Source organism: Balaenoptera musculus, chromosome X (assembly GCF_009873245.2).
Source record: "Balaenoptera musculus isolate JJ_BM4_2016_0621 chromosome X, mBalMus1.pri.v3, whole genome shotgun sequence".
NCBI lineage: Eukaryota > Metazoa > Chordata > Mammalia > Artiodactyla > Balaenopteridae > Balaenoptera > Balaenoptera musculus.
In genome coordinates, this window is record NC_045806.1 from 14,763,884 (window position 1) to 14,789,680 (window position 25,797).

General features: G+C 39.0%; 1 protein-coding gene across 3 annotated transcripts in view; it reads right to left on the minus strand.

Moving 5' to 3' along the window:
• Positions 1-8,747: 8,747 nt before the first annotated feature.
• SCML2 (Scm polycomb group protein like 2) overlaps positions 8,748-25,797 on the minus strand; it is a 106,575-nt gene continuing 89,525 nt past the window's right edge. For 2 of the 3 annotated variants that reach the window (XM_036840546.1, XM_036840544.1), the window contains 6 exons: positions 23,836-23,962; positions 21,541-21,744; positions 20,681-20,821; positions 15,636-15,749; positions 14,685-14,939; positions 8,748-10,428 (listed from right to left, as the gene is read on the minus strand). In XM_036840546.1, coding sequence (XP_036696441.1) covers positions 10,421-10,428; positions 14,685-14,939; positions 15,636-15,749; positions 20,681-20,821; positions 21,541-21,744; positions 23,836-23,962 — 849 coding nt within the window. In that variant the 3' untranslated portion in view covers positions 8,748-10,420. Of the gene's footprint in view, positions 10,429-14,684; positions 14,940-15,635; positions 15,750-16,827; positions 16,938-20,680; positions 20,822-21,540; positions 21,745-23,835; positions 23,963-25,797 lie in introns of those variants that run through there. The other variant, XM_036840545.1, reaches the window with a different exon arrangement.

Consider the following 25,797-nt stretch of genomic DNA (forward strand, 5'->3'; position numbering starts at 1 on the left):
CCCTGCATTGGGAGTGTGGAGTCATGCCCACTGGACCACCAGTGAAGTCACCAGGTTGTAGTAGTTTTGATGGAGTTGGCTGGATGGAGTTTTGATGGATGGTTCGATCCCTGGTCCGGGAACTAGATCCCACGTGCATGCCGCAACTAAGAGTTCCAATGCCGCTACTAAACATGCCACAACGAAGATCCTACGTGCCGCAACTAAGACCCAGTGCAGCCTAAATAAATAAATAAACTACTGCAACCCTGATGACCAACCAGGCCCATGAAAAGATGCTCGACATGACTAAGCATCAGGGAAATGCAAATCAAAACCACAATGAGATGTCACCTCGCACCTGTCAGAACAGCTATCATCAAAAAGAACACAGATAACCAATGTTGGCAAGAATGTGGAGAAAAGAGAACCCTTGAACACTGTTGGTGGGAATGTAAATTGGTGCAGCCACTGTGGAAAACAGTGTGGAGGTTTCTTAAAAAACTAAAACTAGAACTACCATATGATCCAGCAATTCCACTCCTGGGTATATACCTGAAAGAAACAAAAACACTAATTCGAAAAGATACATGCACCCCAATGTTCATAGCAGCATTATTTACAATTGCCAAGATATGGAAGCAACCTAAGTGTCCATCGATGCATGAATGGATAAAGAAGATGTGGGATATAGATAGACAGATAGATAGATCAATAGATAGATATAGGTGAATACTCTTCAGCCATAAGAAGGAATGAAATTTTGCCATTTGGAACAATATAGATGGACTTGGAGGGTATTATGCTAAGTGAAATAAGTCAGACAGAGAAAGACAAATACTGTACAATGTCACTTATATGTGGAATCTAAAAATACAACAAACTAGTGAATATAACAAAAAAGAAGCAGACTCACAGAAATAGAGAACAAACTAGTCGTTACCAGTGGGGAGAGGGAAGGATGGAGGGGCAATAGAGGAGCAGGGAATTAATGGGTACAAACTATTATGTATAAAATAAGCTACAAGGATATATTGTACAACACAAGGAATATAACCAATATTTTACAATAACTATACATGGAGGGTAACCTTTAAAAATTGGGCATCACTATATTGTACACCTGTAACTTACATAATATTGTACATCAACTATACCTGAATAAAAAATTAAAATTATAAAATTAAAAAATTAAAAAACAAAAAACCCAAAATGAAATAATTGATTATATTCAATTCAAATTATTCAATTTTAAATAAATAAATTTTTAAATTATTGATCCAGCAAAAAACAACAACAACAACAACAAAAACCAACGCAACCCGGGGACGGATTTCACAAGGCAGTACTGAAGGTTGCCAATCAGCCTGAAACGCTGGGGGCTGCAGAGCCCAGGTGTGGAACCTCACACTTGACCAAGACCTCTGTTCCTGCATCCTTGCTGCCCCCTCCCAACTCCCACCCTACGGGGCCACGACGGGGCTGTTGGATCCAAGGCCTTAAGAACACTTCCCAGTGTGGGGGGGCGGGGGAGGGGTGGCAACAACACAGGAACAAGTTTGACCAACTTACATTCTCTTTGTAGAGACAGGGAAAGGCCCAGGAGAGGCACAGAGCACAGCCTGCGTCCCAGCGGTTGTGAAACTGGATCCCATTGGGTCATTAACGCCGAGATATGTGTGTGTGTGTGTGTGTGTGTGTGTGTGTGTGTGTGTGTGTGTGTGCGCATGCGTATACGTGCACGTCGGGGTGGGGGGATGTGCGTGAGAGAGAGTGGGGGGGGGAAGATGGGGCTACGATGGGGGCTGAGAATAGAAAAGACACTCGAGAGGGGACACAGGGGTAAATAAGAGCCAACCCCTCTCCACTGCTGTGTGACCTACAAAGAGGTGGTGGCGTCGGGCGAGGAAAGGGTGACAACAGCTTGTGTGCCTCCCAGGCTGAGCCTGGGCCTGTGACCCCGGCTCCGGGCAGCAGTGCGGCGCCCCCACCCCACCCCCGCCCAGGTGGTGGCACAGGACTCGGGGCCTCTCCTCACGTGCCTTCTTTCTGGCGGCGACTCGAGCCCCACGTGGCTTCCTGGCCGCGGTGCGTGGCTCCTGGGCGCCTGGGTGGGGTGGGGAGACCCGTCCACACCCCATCACCTTTTCGTGCCAAGAAGCGGCCGCAGCGCACGCCGCCCTCCCCATCGGGCCCGGAACTTTCTGCTCCTGAGCGCGGTGCGTCCGGGTCGGCAGCGTGGGACCCAGATGGCCGGCGGTCGAGGCTTCTGGGTGCCTTCCTGGGCTCTTCCCCGGCCCGAAAGCTCATCTAAGACCCCTGCCAAAAGCTGGCCTTCCCAGACCTCGGGCGATCTGGAAAGTAACCGCTAATATCATTTGAAAGGAAAAGGTGGTTGTGCTGGACCGTCTTCGGGCTGTGCTGAACCCAACAAACAACTCGGGCCGCCCTCAGAGGGACGCCTACGCCTCTGAGAAGAGCTCAGAAAAGGTGGAATGAAGTCGCTGGAGTCGCCCGCAAGGACAATACGTGGATGCGATGACGTGGAGGGCACGGCGCACCGTGGGCGATCGGTTCCCTTTGCTGAGAGCTCTCCTCCCCGCCCCCGAGAGCTGCAGGTCCGTGTGACCCCTCCCCCATTTATAATCTTTTAATTGCCTCCCACAGCCCTTGAGATTCGTCTGAAACTGACATACGGGCCCTCCAGTTCCAAGTTCATAATGGCTCCCCAACACCCATCCCTATTTCATTCTTTCTCAACACTTTGTGGTTTCCCAAATGCCTAAAGATTACATAGCCTGGCAATGACCTGGAATGCAAGGAATCTGTTGTCCTTTAAGTGTGGCTCCAAGTGCTCCAGCGGTCAGCTGAGCTTGTGCAAGGACGAAGGAAGGATTTGAACCTTGAACCAGGGTGGGCTGAGGGAATGCTCACAGGCAGAGCCAGATTCTTAGAAATGTAGCCCTACCTCACAGATAAATAAAGGGCCATTCAAGATCCCAAGTTCCTAGGCCAAAGAGCTAATTAAGATTTTAATGTTGGTGGCACATAGGTCCAATGAGACCTGCAAGCACATTTTGTTTGGCCTGTGTTTTCATATACTTCAGCCTACATTTTTAAATCGGGAGATTTCACATTAAAATCTGCTTTTCCACTTGCTTTTGAAAAATTGGAAGAACTGTAACATAAGACTCAAAATCTTGCATGGCAACGGTTGGGCTCCTGCCAGACGCAGCCCCTCCAGTCACCTGTGCACACCTATGCACTACACCCAACCAGCTTCTCCCAGTTAGGCCACCAACCTGGCCCAGCCCCAAAGCATGTCTGCAATCATTTTAGTCTGAAAAAAATGTTTAAACCCTTGTGGTAGAAACAATGTTATGTGTTTACCAAATCTTGCATTTTCTTCTTCCTCTTCTTGAGAAAGCCACTCTACCCAACTCTCTTGCACTTAAGCAGGGCCACGTAACTAGTTCTAACAGTGGGCTCCAAGTAGAAGTGCCACATGTCAGCTCTGGGCAACAAAAAGATTCTTGGAGGCCATGTGTTACATGGACAGAGTCACAAAAGAAGTGGTAGCTCTCAGGACTTCCCTGGCTTAGACTCCGCACTTCCACTGCAGGGGGCACAGGTTCGATCCTTGGTCGGGGAACTAAGATCCCACATGCCGCATGGCAAGGCCAAAAAAAAGAAAGAAGAAAAAAAAAAAGCAGTAGCTCTGGAGAGTCAGACTTTGCCTGGGAGAAAAGCAAAACCACTGAGATTTCAGGGTTGGTTTGTTACTGCAGCAAAGCACAGTTTATCCTGGCTGATATAAGCGTAGTCACCAAAACCACACTTAATCAGGCAGTTTACTTATTACATAATAATAAAGCTTAAAATCCTTTGCACAATTGTCATGAGCGTGTCCCTTTAGCAGGTACTTAAACATTGGCAATGTCTGGAGTGGAACTGGGTGCTAATTGCCGCCATTGCCCACCCTGACCAGGGCCTGTTCATAGTGCCCAGATGGGGGGAGGTTCATAGGTCACTGACTAACTCGAGCATTTCAGGAAAGGATTATATCAAGACACTCTTTTCCGACCAGAGTCATTCCTTACGTTCTTGCACTTTTTCTAAGAGCAACGTTGCTATTGATTTGGCCAGCATCCATGCTAACTTCTGAAATATACTGATACAAAAATTAATAAAGCCAGATGCAACACTGGAAACCAGTAAGCCTCACTTAATGAACACTTCTAAATGGTGACACTCATATGCTGATTGTACATCATAGATCAGTTTTCCACATAGAAACGAGATATATACTCCTGTGTGAGGAAAGCAAGCAACAACAAAATATTTTTAAAGGAAGAAAAGGCAAAGAAGAAAAAGTAGAAATCAATCTACATGGACATACATAAGTTCCCCTTAAAGCATATGCCGTAACTCCTTCTTTCTGGGAGTTGACGTTCGCTCACACACAAACATTGAAAGACAAGTGAAAACAAGACCCAGGCACTCATCAGAGGTAAGATCTAAAAATAACTACTGGAGCAGGTTGCACATATCAAATATTTCATGCACCAAGAAGAAACTTTACATATTTTCCTTTTCAAGGAAGAGCAGTCACTCCCTCAAAATCTCACTGGGACTTTTGGCGAAGATTTTCACACTTCAGATTTGAGAGATCAGGGCTTTAAACAGAACACTGCATGAATGTAGGATGATAGAAGGGAATTGCTAATTTTTTTAATAAACTTTTAATTTTAGAACAGTTTTAATTTACAGAAAAGTTATTAAGATAGTGGAGAGAGTACCCACACCCATTTTCATCCATTATTAGTATTTTATATTGTGGTACATTTACCACAACTAATGAATCAATATTTGTACATTATTATTAACTTAAAGCCTACACTGTATTCACATTTCCTTTTCACCTTTTTGTGTTCCAGGATCCCATATTATGTTTACTCTTCATGTCTCCTTGGGCTCCTCTAGACTGTGACAGATTCTCAGACTTTCCTTGTTTTTGATGACCCTGACAGTTTGGAGGAGGACTGGTCAGGTATGTCGCAGAATGTTCCCCAATTGGGATCTGTCTGATGATTTTCCTCGTGATGAAACTGGGGTCATGGGTTTTGGGGAGGAAAACCTCAGCGATAAGGGGCCATTCTCATCCTATCATATCAAGGGTACATACTATGAACAGGACTTCTCGCTGTTGATGTTGACCTTGATCCCCTGGCTGAGGGTGTTTGTCAGGTCTCTCCCCTGGACAGTTCCTCTTTTCCCCCCTTTCCATGCTGTCCTCTTTGGAAGGAAGCACGTACTTCTCTGCACAGCACACACTTAAGGAGTGGGGAGCAATGCTCCACCTCCTTGAGGGTGAGTGTCTAGATGACTTGGGATTCTTCTGCACACATTTCTCTCTTCTCCCCTATTTACTTATTCAGTCGTTGATTTGCAGCAGTATGGACTCAGGGATATTTGTTATACTTTGGGTTATAATCCAATACTGCTTTATTTTGTTGCTCAAACCGTTCCAGACTCCTTGGCCACTGGAAGCTCTTTCAGTTCGCTCCTGTGTCCCTTTGACATTCCTCATGGTTGTGCTTTTTTGGAGCACATCCTTCGACACTTACAAGATGCTCCAGACTCAACTTGTATATTCCCCATCCCAGTCCTAGAATCGGTCATTTCTCCAGGGAGCCCTGGTTCCTCTCATTACAGCATGGTGTTAGAAATGAATTATTAATTTTTAAAGTGTGATAATGGTATGGTCACTTTTTAAAAAGTTTATCTTTTAGATGTACATACTGACCTATTTATACATTAAATGATCTATCAGATTTGCTTCAGAACAACGTGCAAATGGGAGATGTGAGTGGGAGTGTGGATGAAACAAGATAGGTTATGAGCTGATAATTATTGGAGCTGGGTGGTATCCCTTCGCTATCCTTATTTTCACATGTACTTGAAATGTACTACAATAAAGCTTTTTTAAAAGAAAGGAGTAGTTGATAGAGCTAATATTTGCTCATTGAGTCAGGTGTTTTACAGGAGCTGTCAACAGCGAGCACAACTTTGACCTTCTATATTTATATTTTTAAATTCCAACTCCAAAGCATGAAAAAGGCGGCTCCTAAATAGGAGAGAAAAATATTAGCCTGGCTCGATAAACATGGAGCCACCCAGCAACTGGTTTGCAGACATAAGATATAAATTGTCAGTAGGACATGGGACAGCTTTGTTAAACTTAAGGGTTTACAGCTCACAGTTACACCTTCAAATCCTAGTTAAACACACACACACACACACGCATGCAAAACACCAACAGATTTACTGAAAGCACTTCGTTTGTGTCTCTGACAAATCTTTCAGTATCTTCATAAAGATGAGGGATTTTTTCAATTCTCCTACAACAAGCCCAGAATCTCTGGGCCTAACTGCCTTTGCCCTGAGAGCCCTCTGGATCGGCCATCTCCCATTACCGTTCAGACACATCTGAGCTGCTCCATGGTGGTGGCGGGGAGCCACACTGCATTAATGAAGCACAAGCATCAATAAAAATGAGTTTCTTGTAAACTGGGAGAGGTACTGGAAACGGCCGTGTTTCTAAGAAGAAAATTTGCTTTTGTGTTTTTTTCCGTCAACCAACATCTAAGTATCTATTATGTAGGATTATGCTATTATGCTAAATCCTGGGAATACAATAATAAATAAAAGTATCAGCCCTGGAAGTGCTCACAGGAAAGAAACTCAGCACTTCTGAAGTGGCATCTGGCAGCAAACTCGGGAAACAGCAGATTGGGGGGCCCAGACAAGAGAGAGCCGTGAGAGGTAGGATGCCTGGGACCAGGTGACCTCAGGGGTGTGGTGGGCTGTGGGCAATGAGGAGCGGAGGCCAACACCGGCAGTCACTCTGTCAGGCGCCCGGATGCATCAGTGGGTGAGGCGCTGTTAAGGCAGGGACTGGAGACGGGCACATCAGCAAAGGAAGATGGGAAAAGATTCAGGTGTGATGAGGAGGAGATGCTGTGGGCTTGCAGGTGGAGACATCAGTAGACAGTGACATACCCAGGCCTAGAACTCAAGGAGAAAGTTCAGGAAAGAAGCTGTGGCTACAAAGGTAGGGGTGCTTATTGTTTTTCTTGTTAGCGTTTCAGAAGTATCTCATTAACTTCTGAATTTTATGTCCCAGACTGTAGCCTGTCCTAACTTTGTTTCCTGTGATTCAGAGTGTTCTATGTAGCTTAGTATGTACTCAATTTTGTGAAAGCTCCATGGATTCTTAACAGTGAATTTTCTTTTTGAATCTAATGTCTATCAATAATGCCTTTTTAATTATACCAGTATCTGCCGTTTAATTTTGCTTCCTTATGTCAAAGACTGATTGATACAATAAAGTCTTTTTGCTGTTGCCTCTTGTACAGCAGGGAGAGTGGGCAAGCTTGGTCTTAGTATGCGCTCATTGTGGAGAGCTGCTTTCAGGGTTCAATTTCATCAAAATGCTGGACAAAACAGGGGAAACGTCAGGAGGGATCAGATGCAAACTGTCCACCATGTGTTCTGAAGGTGGGCCCTGGCTTACATGTCCTCCCTAAGAGCTCCCTCCATTCCCTGGATCAGCGTCAGAGCACTTAAAAATATAAGCAAGTCCTAGCATCACACTGTAGAAACAGCCCCAGAGATTTAAACATACTTCATTTACTCAACCAACTGTGAGTACAGTCCCTTATGTAGCTTGAAAAAGCAGCACTTTTCCTCCCATAATCACTGTTCCTAGTCATGATGTTTAATTTTTAATTTCTAATATTACAGAAGGGCATGGTTTTTTCATGTTTACAGAGGGAGTCCCAATTTAAAAGTCTGGGAAATTCTATTCTGAACCATGTACCATAAGACTGTCCAACAATTAGAAATCACGTAGACAAAAGACAGAAAAGCACATGCTCAATGTGCCCAGAGGGCTTTAGAGCTCAAGTTGCAGAATCCTGCTGCCCACAGAAAGTTGAAGAATGGACTGAGGGGGAAAACTAGAGCAAAGATAACTAAGTTCACAGGTAACCCGCGCTAACACGGCATGATAGTTTCTGGACAAAAATTTACAAACCAGATAGTGAAAATCGACACCTCCATTCCAGTTACTTGAGCTCATCATCCCTGGAGCCTCAGTTAGGGCCCGGTTGTCTCCAATGAACAGCAGTAAGAGTTTCTGGGTTCCAAGGCAGCAGCTCCTGGTGCGGGTGGGCTGAGGGGTCGGATCTTGAAGGTGATTCAACCACAACCCTGAGCCTCTAGGGCTTTTCCACCAGGTAAGCTGGGAGAGCTGAAGGCTGAGTAGCAGTATGGCTTCTGGCCCCCAGTGGTAAAAGAGCAGCCAGAATTGCCAGCCAGATGCATGAACTCAGGTAGGATGAGATATATGGGGGCACTGGCATTTTCTAGCACACTTGCATCACTGCCAACTAACTTGAGTACAGATAAAGCTCATTGATTTAACTTCTTACTGCTTCCCTGGGGTCTCATTTAAGGCCCCTGCAAAAGATCAGCCCTTTGCTCCTAGGAATAGCAAGTGGTAAAACCAAGTATTTGGACATATAAAGCCACAAACTTACTAGAGTGCTGCTTTTTCAACTATAGCTGATTCATACATTAATATAATGTGGTGAAAGCAAGTAAAATCAAATCTGAGGCTTTGACATTAATGGCTGTGGTTATTAAACTTTATTATATTTTAAAATCTGAAAACTGTAAAACAGTATTTATACAAACACCTGAGGACTGTTTAACTGGGCACAGCATCTTCACACAAACAATTTGAGAGAAGACCAAGTTTAAATTAGAATTTTGTCTTATAACACAAAATGAATAACATAGATGAAACCACCCTTTAAATAGTAGCATTCTCATATAAAGTACATTTGGTTTTCTAAAAAAGAAAATGTACATTCTTGCCCCTGGTGTACATTTTATTGGCATTTATAACAAATGGCTAATACTTTTAGCACAGATTCTCATAGCTTATTAACATTACACCAAACTTATACAAAGTAATAACAATAAACATATAGCACCATTTCCCCTTGAAAGTTCTAACTTTAAAAATAAAGCCCAAAATGATAAGTCTGAATTAATGCATCTTCCAAAATTTAGCAGAATAAATGGCTCAGAACTAAGCAAATTAACTAGCAACATTGCATAGGACAGAGAACTTCCCTGTATGGAAACCAATCTATGGATTGTTTCTTATCCCCTGAAGACTAAGCTGAGAGGTACTAGTGATAGCAAATGATGCACATATATTTTTCAGAATAAAAACATCCAACTATATAAATAGTTCACCATTACCTCTGTGGCAGTGCAAAGTGCCATATTAAATTCAAAAAGAACAGATTTACTTGTTTGAATACCTACAGGTATAGAATAATATATAAATATGGTATAGTATCCATATGAAGAATAAACACAGACAATAAAATATATATATTTTAAAAATTTGGGCACAGGTGTCCTCATATAGAGATATGAGAAATGAATGCCTAGTTAAATGTCTAAGCTTAGAGAAAATATGTAAAGTTTTGAAATAATAGGTATTTCACTGAAAAATTTTAATCAGACTCCATCCAAACCACCCTTGTAGTAGTATAATATCTCCTGCATAAAACAACCATTCTATCTTAACAATTGTTCGAAATTTATCAAAAACTGGTAAGAACACTTTATGAAAGTTTATAAGCTTGTTTTTTTTCTTTAAATATGAACAAACACAACATACAGAGAAATAATAACGAAAGGAAAATAATTTATATGGCTATTCCCTTTCCGGAAATTGGTAGAACACGAACAGAACATTGCAGTAACAGACATAAAATATTTGAAAAAGAGATGATATCTACAGTTGCATCTTTAAATTCTTTTCTAAGGAAAACTTCTCATGGATTTTATTAGAGAGCCTGTCAGTCCCTGATACTTTCCCCTTTGGGATGTAGCTGTTTTGGTTTTATATATAAACATTAATCAAAATCAACGGTGTTCCTCTGTTTCCTGCATTAAGTATATTTGTAAACTGTACAATTAAATAATAAACTGTAAAGTGTAAAATAATAATAAGACATAAAGGACTGCCAAGTTGAATATGCTAATACTAACATGTTAATGTGTTTTAAAGAAGTAGACTGGACTTGCAATGTAGTTCTGCAATTCTGGATATAACGTAGTTTTAGAGGAACCGTCTACAAAACAAAAACTGCTACGAGAATAAAAATACTTTTAAATTAAAAAGTTATCAAGAATATTGAAAATTATGTCTAATCTAAACTTATACATTTTTTTTCAATTATATTTTCCTTCTTTAAGTTTTTCAATATAGTAACATAACTTTAAGGCTGGCCCCAACTTCAGCCCCATATACTTCATCATCACATCACTTTTGAGTAGTAGCAGAGCCTTCCCATCAATCTCCTACAGAGAGAAAGAAATTATAATTACTAATACTGATTTCATGTTCTGTCACATTACGTACATATAAGAACATGTAAAATAGGGAGCAGCTGTACATTCTCAATATATATTCTCTGAATATGCATTTATTTCCTGAAAACTATTAAAAATGTAACTTATATGTGAAGCATCATTTGCAAATTTCTAAATTCACTTCAAATTTTAAGAAAAAGGAAATTTAACCCAGTATCTTTGAAAAGTGGCCTTAGCATCAAACTCTGATTTTAAATACTATATGTTGAATAAAATACCACGTATTTATGACAAAGGGTAGAAAACTGTGAACTGTAGAAATGAATTTCAGACAGTCATTAACTTTCTTAGAAAGGCTGGGAATATGAGTATATCAGCATTAATGCAAACTGTAAATGTGCTATACAGTGTTGTCATTATGTTGAAAGCTATTCAGTTAGTTGTGTGAAGCTAATTAGATACGAAAACTTATTACTGATTTTCTTACAATGTCAAAAAGGAATACATAGATATTTGGTCATGAATTTGATTTATTAGAAAAGACTATAAACATTATTTAACAGACACAAGGCATCCTCCTAAAATTATTTCCTTAATGAAGCAATTTATGTCGTGGAAGCATATTATTTGGTTTTCATGAGTTCCTATTTAAAATAAAGCTGCACTTAATCTTTTACAGTTACTGGATTCATCGGGCATCATAACAAGGAAGACACCCTGTCACAGCTGTGGTCACCCCTCCTACTCACGGTCCTGGGGCCGAGCAGGGAGCAGGTGGGGAGGAGGATCCTTGTAACTGTTGTTACAAAGGAGAAGACACCTGAGAGCGGCCATGCCGAATCATCTTCTCTTGAGAACTTGAAGACTTGTAGTATTTTAGGTACTCGGGTACCCATTTAAAGCACAGATCCAGCCTCCACCCTTTAAGGCTCTAACTTTGGGCAAAGTAAACTTTCTCGCATATGGAAAAATCAGTTGATAGGGTTCCCCCACCATCCACACTAATCAGTATCCAACTGAAGGGCCTGCACAGAGGTCATTCAAAGTCATTACGGCAGGAAAACCGGATCAAAAGATACATTACATGTTGCATGAAGAGGTCGGCGAGGGGGCCTGATATCTGAGGATCTTTATGTTTCATAAACTGTATCACTTCATCCACAGACCAGGTTGAAGGGTCCTTAGAGAAGCCTTGTTTCAGGACACTGGGGTCAGGTACAGCTATATAACTTGGAGCGTCAATGGGGGGAAAAAAGACAAATCGTACTTGACCTGATCATTATCCTGAAAGAAGAGATGTTAGGTAGGGAGTAATTGTCTCATTCCTGGAACCTTCTGTGAAGTACCCCGGCATGGACCCAGGACTCCAAGATAAAATCCAGGGAAAGCCTAGTAAAGATGACCTGAGGATGGCTACTCAAGAATGTCCCACCTGACCTCCCCCAAACAACAAAAGCAGCTTCGGAAGACACCTTGCAGTTCCAAAGATCATAAAAGAGACTGAGCAATCCGAGGCCACTTTGGCCACAGGAAAATACAGCAAAAGATCTGTTACTTGGGTTAAATTAGGTTAATCTAAGCTAACTTACTGCTTTCTTACTTTAAATATTTCAAAGAGTTTCTCTCAATCTTTCTCCTCTTGATATCTCCAAATTAGGTTTATTTTACTAGCTAACTGCAATGGAAATCCCCAGAATTTACAGTTTGATCATTGCTTAAATTTATTCACTTTAATGTATTCAATATGGATGGTTTTTAGCATCACTCTATTCTTTAAATTCCTGTCTCTCAAGCCTGATATGCTTACCTGAATTTTGAAGAAAACAAGATTATTTTGTGCTTAGCTAGGTCAGAAGTAACTTTAACATTATACTGAATGCCTCTTTCAAGTTTCACTGCATAGTAATAGATATTTTGGTTGAAGGTTTATATGTTTAAAAAAGAAGTAACTAAGACATGAAACAATTCAAGTGCTCATACCTCAAAAAGTTATAGCTGTGCCGTTCACTACGTTGTATTGAAATTTCTTTGTGTCCAGACAGGTATTCATTTACTCAACCAGAGTGCTTGACTCTCTAAAGTTAGTGTATGATAAGAGAAGTGGGTTTTGTAATTTGCTAGGAGGATTTGTTTCTCTAAACAAGGACCGTCAATACAAATTTAATATTTTTGTATGTGTGAATTAGCCAAAAGTGCACCTTTTCTTTCCTATCCTCTGGGCTCTGGCCATTTTATGGGTATTTTGAGTATTCACCCAGGGAAAGGGCAAAGAAAATCAGAAGATAAAAGAACTCACAATGGTAAATTTTACTTATTTTCTTTTTAAATAGCGTAACTTTGATATGAAATAAAAACTCTTTAGTAAAATCTATCCTACTTTCTACTTGTCAGAGATAAAAATGTTGGTCTACCAAGAAATGCTGCTGGGCTGTATCAACCCAAGTAAAAACGATGATGGTATAGACCATGCCATGCCTAAGGCATTCTAACAATCTAGACAGAAAAGTCTTCTCCTTTAACTCAAAACAGACTCAATTTAATACTTAAAAAACTACTGGCAAGGCTAACCATACCTCTAAATTAACTTATATTTGTGTGGGATTTTTGGTTTCTGTCATCAGAATCTGGTATAGTTATGTTTTGAATAACATATAACTACTTTTACGGATTACTACAAATAAACTATATGTAAAGATACGATTTCTGGTATAAAACTATAATTTTATATTAAAAATAAAACAGGGCCTTCCCTGGTGGCGCAGTGGTTAAGAATCCGCCTGTCAATGCAGGGGACATAGGTTCGAGCCCTGGTCCAGGAAGATCCCACATGCCCCGGAGCAACTAAGCCCTTGCACCACAACTACTGAGCCTGCGCTCTAGAGCCCGCGAGCCACAACTACTGAGCCTACATGCCTAGAGCCCATGCTCCGCAACAAGAGAAGCCACCGCAATGAGAAGCCCGCGCACCGCAAGAAAGAGTAGCCCCCGCTCGCCGCAACCAGAGAAAGCCCGCGTGCAGCAACGAAGACCCAACACAGCCAAAAATAAAATAAATAAAATAAATAAATTTATTTTAAAAATTTAAAAAATAAAAAATTTAAAAAATAAAAATAAAACAACTGTGAGCTCATCTATTTCTAATCTATCATGGAAAATAATTTAATTGGGCCCACATCTTCCAAACAATCAGAGAAGGCTATGAACATTATTTTAGTGTTATTCAAATAATTACATGAAATAAAAAATTATGTGAAAAATAATCAAAGTCCAGTCATGCTCTTCTCCTTAATGGCTCTGTCTTATATACACTAGGAGATCAGAAGGCCTGTCTTCATAAACTCATATATTGTGAAAATATCTAAAAATTCAGGGTACATTACCCCTTTATAAAATGAACATCTATCTTCAGTCTCTCTACAAAAATCACTCCAAAACCAGAGACAATCTACACGGAGTAGGAGATGGGGGTGACGATATTAAATGTATCACAGCATGTGGTACAGTGCAGTTGCCCATAGATAATATCCATTATGAAAGGCAGGGGAGTTAGTTGATTCCTACTTCCTTTACTCCTCAGCCTTGCCTAGATGCCTATCTGGTGACAAAAGACAAAACACTTATTCCCCCCACCACAGCACCCTTAACCCTTTTAAAAGGGTACAGGATAGTAGCTATCTTTGCACATGGAAGGCTGCTCTGGCTCTTTCCAAATGAAGAGTAGGATACTGTCCTGTTTATACATATGATGTTCTCCTGGGGGTCTGAGGGAACGACTGGGAGTGTGGAAAATGGGGAAATGGCTGCAGCAACAGGATGCCAGAGCCTAGATCTGGGAACCACATACAGGCTGGGGCCAGGAAAGGTCTCAATAGGGACAAGGAAGAGAGTACGTCAGAAAGAAGAGGGAGTGCATCCTTCCAGGCCTCAGAGTCATGCGAGGGTTGTGAGTCCAGGCAGTAACCAAGGAAATGATAAATTACAATGGATGGAAAAGCACTAAACTGCGAAGTCTCCATCAGAAACATGGTTGGTGATCCAGATTCCCAGAAATAGTTCTGTAATGCCATGAGGATTAGAGCATGTGTAGCAGCTTGGCCCTGAAAATGATGTGAAGGGGAGGACTCGACCTCCTCACTTTTGGCACTTTCTCCAATGCGATAAACTCTCAGGGGATGTTGTGGGGCACGGAAACCTTAAGGGGAAAGACAAACACACTGGCTGAGAATCACTGTTTTTGAATATACCTTCACTTTTCCTCTGCTTCTGGAATGTAACTTCATGGTGACCGCTCTTGGAAGATGATTTGGTCCCCACCAGTGTTGAACTCGAGGTGCATGGCACACTTTGAAAAACACTCCTGGAGACTGGAGTATGAGTGCTTACAGGACTTCTGCTGGCAGGGTTCAAAGAACTTGCTGGATTTAGTGGTGAGTTCTTGGACTCTTCAGAAAGCATTTCCCCTTTGGGCATGCCATTTCCCTCAGCAGATAATACTTCTTCTACAAGAAAAAAAGACAAAGGCAATAAGAAAAAAGACAAAGGCAATTATCTTCAACAGACTTACAGCTCGAATACTATTAAAAGGTCAAAAATCCCCTAACTGCCAACAACAGTTCACTTAAGCCATACTATACTGAACCACAAACCTCTAACACAAAGCACATGGCCATCCCTTTCTTGGTGTTTATAGTAATGGACACTGTCCTGAAATCCAAATTGATTCTAATGACATCACCTATTTTTCTCATGGCAACTAACCCTTGCCAGTCTTGCCACCAAGACTATGAACACCTCACTAAAGCATTTATTTTTAGGAATGCCGTTCTTCACAACTCTTTGTTACAATATGATCACACAGTTGGTTTCTAACATTTGCTTACTCCTTGGGCACTTATTAAAACTTTCACTGGAGAAATGTACTAGGTTTTTCTATTCCTCTTTCTATCAGCTTTTAGCAATACAAAGCCGAATGGAAAATACGCCTATAACTGTTTTTCTTTAATCTAAGGAGAAATGACAACTGTGCACTTCTGAAGGGAATGAAGTGCTCAACAAAGCTGCCAAAGTAGTAGCCTAACTGCCAAACTGATTTGGGGGAATATACTCCCCTACTTCCAGCATCAACACTCAAGAGCATATAAGTGATAGAAGAGTGACTTTTCTCCCCAGTCTTGCAACATGTAAATACTATTTACCTTCAGAGGCATGCACCTTTGTTTTGGGGAGCTTAGGAGAGAGAGGAGCAACATAAGGCAGAGGTTGCTGAGAAGGTCGTTTGGTGCTTTTCTTTTCTGTTGTATCTTCTTTTACTGTTTTCAAAAAAAGAAATGTCTGTTATAACTAATTAATATACTCAAGCGTTTTCATATCATCAGCATAAAACACTTTTGTTTCTAAATCATTTGCCTACTATAACTTCATCAATAATTTATCGATTATTTATGAACAAGATGTGTTCATTTCATCCTATTAAATATTTCAGTGATATTATATTCAAGGGTTAAAGGCATTATGTCTAGGCTTCATTTATTCTAGGGTCATCACATCTTTCTAACTCTCTCAGGCCAACAGTGAGGCAACCAATTGTAATGTGTCTAAAAAGACCTGGGAAAATTGCTCCCATGAGCAAGAAAAGTTAAGAATTCAGAGAAGTTAAAGAGAAGATAGGGTACAATGAACACTCCATTTTACAGGCAACAATCCTGGCCTAGGGGTACCCTTACAACAATTCTACTGCTTACTTATCATTCAACCAAATGCATTTCTTCCTAAAGGACCACACTTTAAGGCATAATCCTGAAAGTAAAGACATTTCAATTTATTAATTACACTATTACACTATATTAGACTACATTACACTACATTATCGATCGATATTTTGATTTAATCTCCAACTAAAAGGAAAAATAAAGTGCAATAGAAATCTATAAAGTAGGATAACAGACCTCCAGAGAGAAGAAAGACTGCAATGAGAAAGTACCAAAGTCAAACTTCATCTAGTTCAAAATGGCTGGGGGCCAGGCATGCCTCTCAAAATCGTCTGATGAGCAATCTTTAGCCATCCAGTTACTGACTGATTACTAATGAGTCTAAGAGAGCTCTCACCATTTGATTTTATTTTTAATCATCAACTACAAAACCAACGGGCAAAACATACTTCAGTGAATGAGAGATATTTCTACAATTCGGACAGCTAAATTCTAAGAAGAGAAATAATTGACTCTTTTCATACCCATTTAATGATACAGAAAATTGGAGTACTAAAATATACAGTTTCTAAAGTTTTCTATACATATTTACCTCAGAATCATAGCAAGATCAGAAAAAGTCTTTACTTATCTTTTACTTGTAATATTATAATACTTTCTTTATGAAAAGTTTATGAAGCTGGTATATGGTCTACTATCTGGGGTTGATACAAACATAAAATTGATTCTTGACTTCTGCTTCTGGGTATCGTAGTGAGCTCAGGCATGAAATTGTTCCTGCAGAGATAACTAGAAAAAGCCAGATAATTTACAAAGTACTTCATAGAGAAGTCATCATAGAGAAGCAACTTCCAGGATGACTGATTAAGGACTTCAGAAAATCCACTCCTTCATAAAAATAATGACAGCACTGGCAAAGTTAACTTTTTCAAAATTCTGGACGTTAACTAAAGGATTACAACAACCCAAAAAGCATTTATTCAAGAAAAATGGCTGAATCTCAGAAAGAACAACAAATTCTGTGGCATTTTAGCTTCCCTAATATAATCCCATTCACCCCAGTTTTGCAGCAGCCTTGCAAACCAACAGCTTCGCAACTACAGTAGCTGTGAAAGCCAGCAGCCAGCCTAGCACTGGAGGGGGCACAAAGGATTTGGAACTCTCCAAAAGCTCCACCCCCAGAGAACTGTCACTATTTGATCAATCTTGCAGCTCACTGAAAACCTCTGATCTCTGGGCTTGTTTTATTTGACCTAAATCAGAGCCTGCTCTGTGTAAACAGCCCTATCCAAAGCACTGGTCAAAAACCAAACCAAAACCAAACCAAAAAACCCACAACAATGGCAATTGTTTAACACTGCAGCTCCCAGAGGTAGTATTACCAGTTGGGGCTGACAAGAAGCTGACCAAGAAGCTTAAAAGGAAAAACTGGAGAATGAGATGTCCATTAGGGGACTCTGAAAAGCACTGAGATATTCCTGGGAATCTAGAAGGCCATATGTATGTACATGGTTGTATGAATGCTCAGGAAAGACTTTAGGAGGCCCTAATCTTTCATTTTTTGCTGACCTTGAAGCCCTGCACAAAGCAGATTTGTAAACTGTCTCCTGGAATGTTCAAGGTAAGTCCCAACACACACTAAGAACCCCTTGGCAAAGGCCGGGAGACATACTGGTTCCAGGCACTTAAGAAAATCCCTGTCCAATTATTAGCTGACCACTAAGCTAAGTGAACAGACTTCAGTAGCCACATATAACAAAATTAGACCTGGAAAAGTCATTAAATTAGTCCAGGAGAGTCACTAAAAATCCAAACAGCACCAGCAACAACAACAGAGCCTAGGAAGGGGGAGGGAACCTAATTTTCAGAGTTGCTGCATTATATTACTTTTAAATTTCAATTAAAAAATTAGGAGACATGCAAAGAAGGGGAAAGTATGACCCATACACAGGGGGAAAAAAGTCAACAGAAACTGCCTCTGAGGAAGCCCAGACACTGGACTTACTAAGCAAAGATATCAAGTCAGTTATTTTATATATGTTTAAAGAACTTAAAAAAAAATCATGTCTAAAGAACTAAAGGAAAGTATAAGAACAATGTCTCACACTATCGATAAAGTGATAAACATTATAAAAAGAACCAAATAGAAATTCAGGACTTGAAAAGTATAATAAATAAAAAAAAAAAAAAAAAAAAACCCTAGAGGGGCTCAACAGCAGATGTGAATTAGCAGAAGAAAGAATCACCAAATTTTTTAAGAGGTCAATTGAGATTATATAGTCTGAGGAACAAAAAAAAAAAAGAGAGAGAGAGAGAAAAAAAAATGAACAGACTTCAGAGACCTGTGGGACACCATCAAGCATGCCGCAATAAACATAATGGGAGAGTCCTGGAAGGAGAGGACAGAGAGAGTAAGGAGCAAAAAGACTATCTGAAGAAATAATGTCTAAAAGCTTCCCAACTTTAATGCAAAACATTAATCTGCATAATCCAAAAAGCACAAGAATCTCCAGTTATAAATGCAAAGATATCCACACCTAGAGTCAAACCACCAAAAGCAAAAGACAAAGAGAATCTTGAAATCAGCAAGAGAAAAGCAAATCATCACATACAAAGGAGCCTCAATAAGATTAGCAACTGACTTCTCATCAGAAACTACACAGGCTAGAAGGAAGTGGGATGGCATATTCAAAGCACTGAAACAAAAAGATGGTCAACCAAGAATTCTATATCTAGCAAAACTAATCTTTAAAAACTGAAGGAGAAAATAGGAAATTCTCCATAAAGAAAAACTGAGAGAATTCCTCACTTGTAGAGAGCTACCCTATAAGAGATACTAGAGAGACTCCTTCAAGTTGAAATGAAAATAGAGAATAACTTAAATCCACATTTAAAAAAAAAAAAAACAGTACCAGTAAATATACTTGTGTTTATAACTCTTTTCTTCTCCTTTCTCATTTAAAAGACAACTACATAAAGCAATAATTACAGGGCTTCCCTGGTGGCGCAGTGGTTAAGAATCTACCTGCCAATGCAGGGGACACAGGTTCAAGCCCTGGTTCGGGAAGATCCCACATGCCACGGAGCAGCTAAGCCCGTGCGCCACAACTATTGAGCCTGCGCTCTAGAGCCCGCAAACCACAACTACTGGAGCCCGCAAGCCACAACTACTGAAGCCCACGTGCCTAGAGCCCGTGCTCCGCAACAAGAGAAGCCACTGCAATGAGAAGCCCATACACCACAACTAAGAGTAGCCCCCGCTCGCCGCAACTAGAGAAAGCCCACACGCAGAAACGAAGACCTGATGCAGCCAAAAATAATAAATAAATAAAATAAATAAATTTATTTTTTTTAAAAAGCCGTATTTATAAAACTGTATTTGGGAGCTTATAATGTATAAAATATAATTTGTATGACAATAACAGCACAAAGAAGTGGGCAGAAAACAAAACTATGCTGGAGCAAAGTTTTGGCATAACATTAAAATTAAGTTGGTATTAATCCAAACTGGATTGTTTTAAATTAAGATGTTAATTGTAATCCCCAAGGCAACTAACTAAGAAAATAACTCAAAAAAATAGTAAAAAGAACAAGGAAAATAAAATGGTACACAAGAAAACATCTACTTAAAACAAAAGAAGGCAGTAATGGAGGAAAAGACTAGCCCCACCCCCCCAAAAAAAAGAGAGACATAAAGAATGGTAGATGTAAGTCCTACCTTATCAGTAATTAAATTAAATGTACATGAAATAAACACTCCAGTAAAAAATTAGATTGGCAGAATGGATTTTTTTTAAAAGTTGTATTACAAACTTACTACACTTTAAATTCAAACACACAAATAGGTTGAAAGTACAAGGATGGGAAAAAATATACCATACAGACAGTACTTAAAAGAGGACTGAGGGGGCTTCCCTGGTGGCGCAGTGGTTAAGAATCCGCCTGCCAACGCAGGGGACACAGGTTCGAGTCCTGGTCCGGGAAGATCCCACATGCTGCGGAGCAACTAAGCCCGTGCGCCACAACTACTGAGCCTGCGCTCTGGAGCCCGCAAGCCACAACTACTGAAGCCTGCACGTCTAGAGTCCGTGCTCTGCAACAAGAGAAGCCACCACAATGAGAAGCCCGTGCACCGCAACGAAGAGTAGCCCCCGATCGCCACAACTAGAGAAAGCCCATGCGTAGCAACGAAGCTCCAACGCCGCCAAAAATAAATAAATACATAAATAAATTTTAAAAAACAAAGAAACCCCACAATGATACACCTTTCAGGTTTTGATTCTCAAGTTAATTATGAATTCAATAAGAAATTACTTTTCCACTTTGAATGAACAAAAACTATATATTATACATGTCTAATTAGTTCACTGTGGCTAAAAGGTTTACTTTGAGGAAGACACAGGAAAAACTGAATTATATAAGATTCTCAAGTTAATGTAGAATCTAATATAAAATAGAAGCACAGTATAAAATTTTACATTTTCTCTTATCTGATTTATTTTGATCATGCTCTGCAGGACTATGACCATTACCTCTGTAAGAGCTAAAAGGCTGGCTACTCAAAAGGTTATCACACTGCAGGCTGTGGCACAAGGTCTCAAGAAAGCGAAGAGCAAATGATGCACTGTTCACTGGAGGGAGCTGGATGGAATGAGTTTCCCCATCAAAGGAGGCTATTATAGGGAAGAAAAGATGTCAGAGTTACATCACAGAAAGATGAGAACCACATCAACAAAAATAAAAGCCATCAATTTAGGAAATGTATTATAAATCTAATGTGTGGTTTTTGTAATTTATAAAGGAATAATCTTAAATTATAAAAGTTCCTCTCATTCAAACACAATAGTCTGAACTAGTAAAAGCATTCTCATTTAAAAATATTCATAAAGTAAACAACAACAACAGAAACCCACTGATGTACAATAGTTCCTGCTCTTCCAAACATTCCATGGGTACAAATGCAGTATCTGATCATACAGTCATGAAAGCCATGTGTATCTTACCTCTTACTCACTTCTTGAATCACATTTTTATTTAGAGATTCTTACAGATTAGTCTGTTTTCTAAAAAAATTAAAATATATTAAGCTCACTTTATCTATAGTGAGCTTAATATAGCAGGTAAAAGGAAAAATCTGTACCTCTTACCTCAATATACAGCATTACTCTGACATTATTTGTCTATATTGAAAGTTAAACTTTCCAAACCAGGGTTAAAAGTCTATAAACATATAATTATTATACATATTCTATTACATTAATATAATATTCAAATATTATAGTTAACAGAATATAAATTTATAAAATAATCTATGTATTATAAAATCCTTGCCTTCTTGAAACCTACAAACAAATTAGGGAATAAAACCTCATAAAGGATTAGATGAGCGTACCGGTTATCACTTCTCCTCCACGATGATCTGGCTTAAGGAATCCAAAAACAGTCTTACTTTGAATGGCACAATCCACGCAGGCCTGCACCGTCCGCCGGAGCACCACATTGACAGGGCCTGGGCCAAAGTGGTCGGGCAGCTGCTGGATTTTCGTCTGATCCAGGTGAGGGCCACAGTTTCCATGTTTGTTTACATAGACACAGACTTGATGAAAAACGTGTATTATATAGATATAACAAACAATGAGATTGGTTAGAAGGAACATAAACACTACATAATCAATCACTATATATCCCATTAGCCACGCTTCACTCAAAGAGAACCTAAACATAGTTACTATCGGTGATCCTTTCTGCTACCTAAAAATATATATGTAAATATATTTTCACATTTTGTAAATATATTAAATCTAGAAATAAATAATCCAAATGCTTATTCCATTTTCTAGAATTCTGCCCAAACTGATTATAATGAAAACAATACAAGTTTTAGTAGCATCACAAAACAATTCTTCACACATTCTCAGATTATATAAAATGGCTTAAAGACAAGAATATTTTCACTTTTTAACAGTAATCACACTATAAGACTTTTCTTTCAAAACTGGTCATATTAGCACACTCCTTTTGGACTGAATTTATTTTAAATCAACAATATTGCACTCTCATCATATAGTATTTTCTAAAGTAACCAAATAATTTCAGATATGTGTCACAGTAAGTTCTAATGACCTAGAGAAATTTTTTTCATTAATTTTTAAGAAAATAAAAATGTTCTTTATATACATGCTGAGGTTCACGGAAGAAAATTTTAAAAATAAATGCTTTCCTTCGTATAATAAAAGCATTTAGAATTTAGAAGCAAATAATCTATAATCACAATCAGTCAAGTTTCTATAATTTTTCTTCACTGAGAATCAACAAATACAAATTAACACACAACGTAGTATGATTATTAACAAACAGAAAATATATTGTCCCCCTAAATCAAGAGGCACATTATTTTTATCCACTACTCAATATATTGCAAAATTTTCATGTATACAGTCTATATTTAGTACAATAAAAACCCATTAATCTCACTTTCACTATGTTGAAATATATAATTAAGCTTTGTGGCAATAGCCAGAGGAAGGATGGACTCTGTCACAGAAATGAAACACCTATTAAAAACTTAACCTGAGGTGCTGATGGCATGGACAAAGTTCTACTGAACACAAGTGAGCTAAACAAGGATTTCAATGTTTATACTCGTTTAGCTAGGCTCCCCTCCTAATGGACTAAAAATCAGAAATAATAAAGAGACAAAATGAGGTATGTTACGGGCTTCCCCGGTGGTGCAGTGGTTAAGAATCCACCTGCCAATGCAGGGGACACGGGTTCGAGCCCTGGTCTGGGAAGATCCCACATGCCGCGGAGCAACTAAGCCCGTGCACCACAACTACTGAGCCTGCACTCTAGAGCCCGTGCTCCACAACAAGAGAAGAAACCACTGCAACGAGAAGCCTGTGCACCGCAACAAAGAGTAGCCCCCGCTCGCCAAAACTAGAGAAAACCCACGCGCAGCAACAAAGACCCAAAAAAAAAAAAAAAAAAAAGGGGGGGGGTATGTTACAATAATCATTTTTAAAGTGATTTCTATTTCAAAAAATTAAATCAAATTATAATTTCTTTTTAATAAGAAAAGAAAAATTGAGGGGAAAAGTCCAAGGAACAGAAGAATGTAAGAGAGATAATTAAGGGTCTAGGAGAGGGAGCAAAAAAACTTGCTTTAAAAAACAGGAAAGGAATAAGGAAATTTGCAGGAAATGACAAATAAAAGGGACTGATTAGTTTGGGTGTCTGTCATTTCACACTCTTCACATAGCAAAGAACAATTTAAAGTCATCATGCCCCCTGACAGGCAAGGATCTGTGAAATTTTTATAAGGCATTAAAATAAGGTTTGAGGTACCTTAAAAATACATGAAAAACAAAAAAGACAAATTGTGAAATGAGATAATGGGAAAACAAGAATAGATTTGACAATAATGTAAATTTTATAAATCTTACCAAGAGGGATAAAATATCTTAAGGGTGTTGAATTTTCAAGTGACTTATGTATTTAAACAGATTGTTTTTCCTTGACATCAAAATGAACAATCAGAATTTCAAAATATTTTAATATGAAAAATGCTAAAAGAAATGTTTACTATCATCTTTTTTCCCTCTTACTTTATTTCCAAGACTTCAAAGACACTGAAAATAATACAACAAAAGATAACTAATTTTATACTCTTTTAAAAATATTAATTTACCTGTAGACATCACTATTTTAGATGACCCAGCAACAGCATCCTTATCATATGAAGCACCACGACGTCCTCTGGTCAGCGTACTGAGAGGAGCTGAAGATGTGGAACATACAACAGGAATACATTTTTCCTGTTAAAAAAAAAAATTCCTAGATAAGGAGGTCATAAAATTATTGGCATCACTGGTTCACAAATGATCAGTTGTCTGAAGTCCTCTGGGTTGGAAATCTCTGTGTCACAAACTGCAGTACTTTTCAAACTGTGCTCCTAAGAGGGGCCCATAAGCTGGTCAGGTAGGAGAGGAAGAGACCAAGAGGCTGGGATTCCCAATGCTACCCCCTGTTCCAACTAGTCACACTTTAGCCAAAATAATTCACTCTGTAAAACTTGTTTTATTTTTTATTTTTTTTGAGGTTCCCAGTAAGTTTTTTACACTGCTAAAGTAGTTTGGAAATCTAATCCAGCAATCCATCAGATGAGGGTGGGGGACCTCAACAAGGCAGAGGACAAAGTTTGTCTTCAGAAAGCAGTCACTCATCTGGGTTTTTACCATATCTAGCCTGCATTTCTCCATATTACATATGATAATTTTGACAAAATTGTAAGTGGCTTGCTAAAGTCCATACAAAATTATGCCTATTGTATGTAAGAACCAAATGTCTTCTGGGTATTGTTAACATCACTAGTGTTTTGTTTATTTTATATCAACTCTTGGGGTTTTCTAGGAGCTATCTTCAAACACAACTCTTCAGTATCAGAGAAGGGGATCTTGTGCCTAGAAAAGGTAATAATAGAAGATATTTTAAAAGGCAGGGAAAAAGGAGAAAAAAACAAACACTCTGTTGTCGGATTTTTCTTTATTTGTTTAAATTAGTGACTGTCATTTGGGTTCACAGTACCTTAGTAAATTATTTTGAAAATACTAAATTACAATTATTGTGTCAATATATTCCCGTTCTTTCAGTATTTTAAAAATCTAACATCTAAATCCTTTGACTTATGACATACCAAAATAGTGTGTTTGCACTAACAATGTAAATTGAATAGTTATTTGGAAAATATGCTTCCATACTTCCATACTTCTAGAATGCTTAAGGAAGGGAAGAAAATAGTTGACAAAGGAGAGTACAGCAAGAACAATTCCTACTCTAGTTCAAAGAGTTGAATCTTCATCTTTTTATGATGAAATAATGAAGCTAAGAAAGATGAAGGTGAATTGAAATGCTTCTTTTGCAACAAAAAAGTTTATTATCAAAAAAATTACATTATCTTTCCCTTGCCCCTCCTCACCACCATACAACAATATTTTCAAAAAGATTTCTTTAAAATTGTCAAATCAGCATTGGAATTATTTGAAAGTAAAAGAATGAAGAGAAACTTTCTGGAGTTATCATATCTTGACCATATACCAGCTAATCACAAAGACTTTTTTCAGCAACTGGAAAATATGTACTAAATATATGCATCAATGACACCCTTGATACATTTTAATTTTTAAAATGCATTTAAAATAAATGATTTGCCTTTAAATTTCATTAACTTTCCTTAAGTTTATACAGTTTATTTTTTTAAAATATTTATTTATTTATGTGGTTGCACCGGGTCTTAGTTGCGTCAGGAGGGCTCCTTAGTTGTGGCTTTCCAGCTCCTTAGTTGTGGCAGGCGGGCTCCTTTAGTTGCGGCTCGAGGGCTCCTTAGTTGTGGCATGCGAACTCTTAGTTGCGGCATGCATGTGGGATCTAGTTCCCTGACCAGGGATTGAACCCAGGCCCCCTGCATCGGGAGTGCGGAGACTTAACCGCTGCGCCACCAGGGAAGTCCCCTTATATAATTTATTTTTAATTTAAAAAATGTCAGCTGCTAAGAATTTACATTAGAATAATCTGCTTATTTGATTTTTTCAATATTTATGATTTTATATTTGAAAAATATTCAGTTTTATTGACTTTTCATTTTTATTTTATA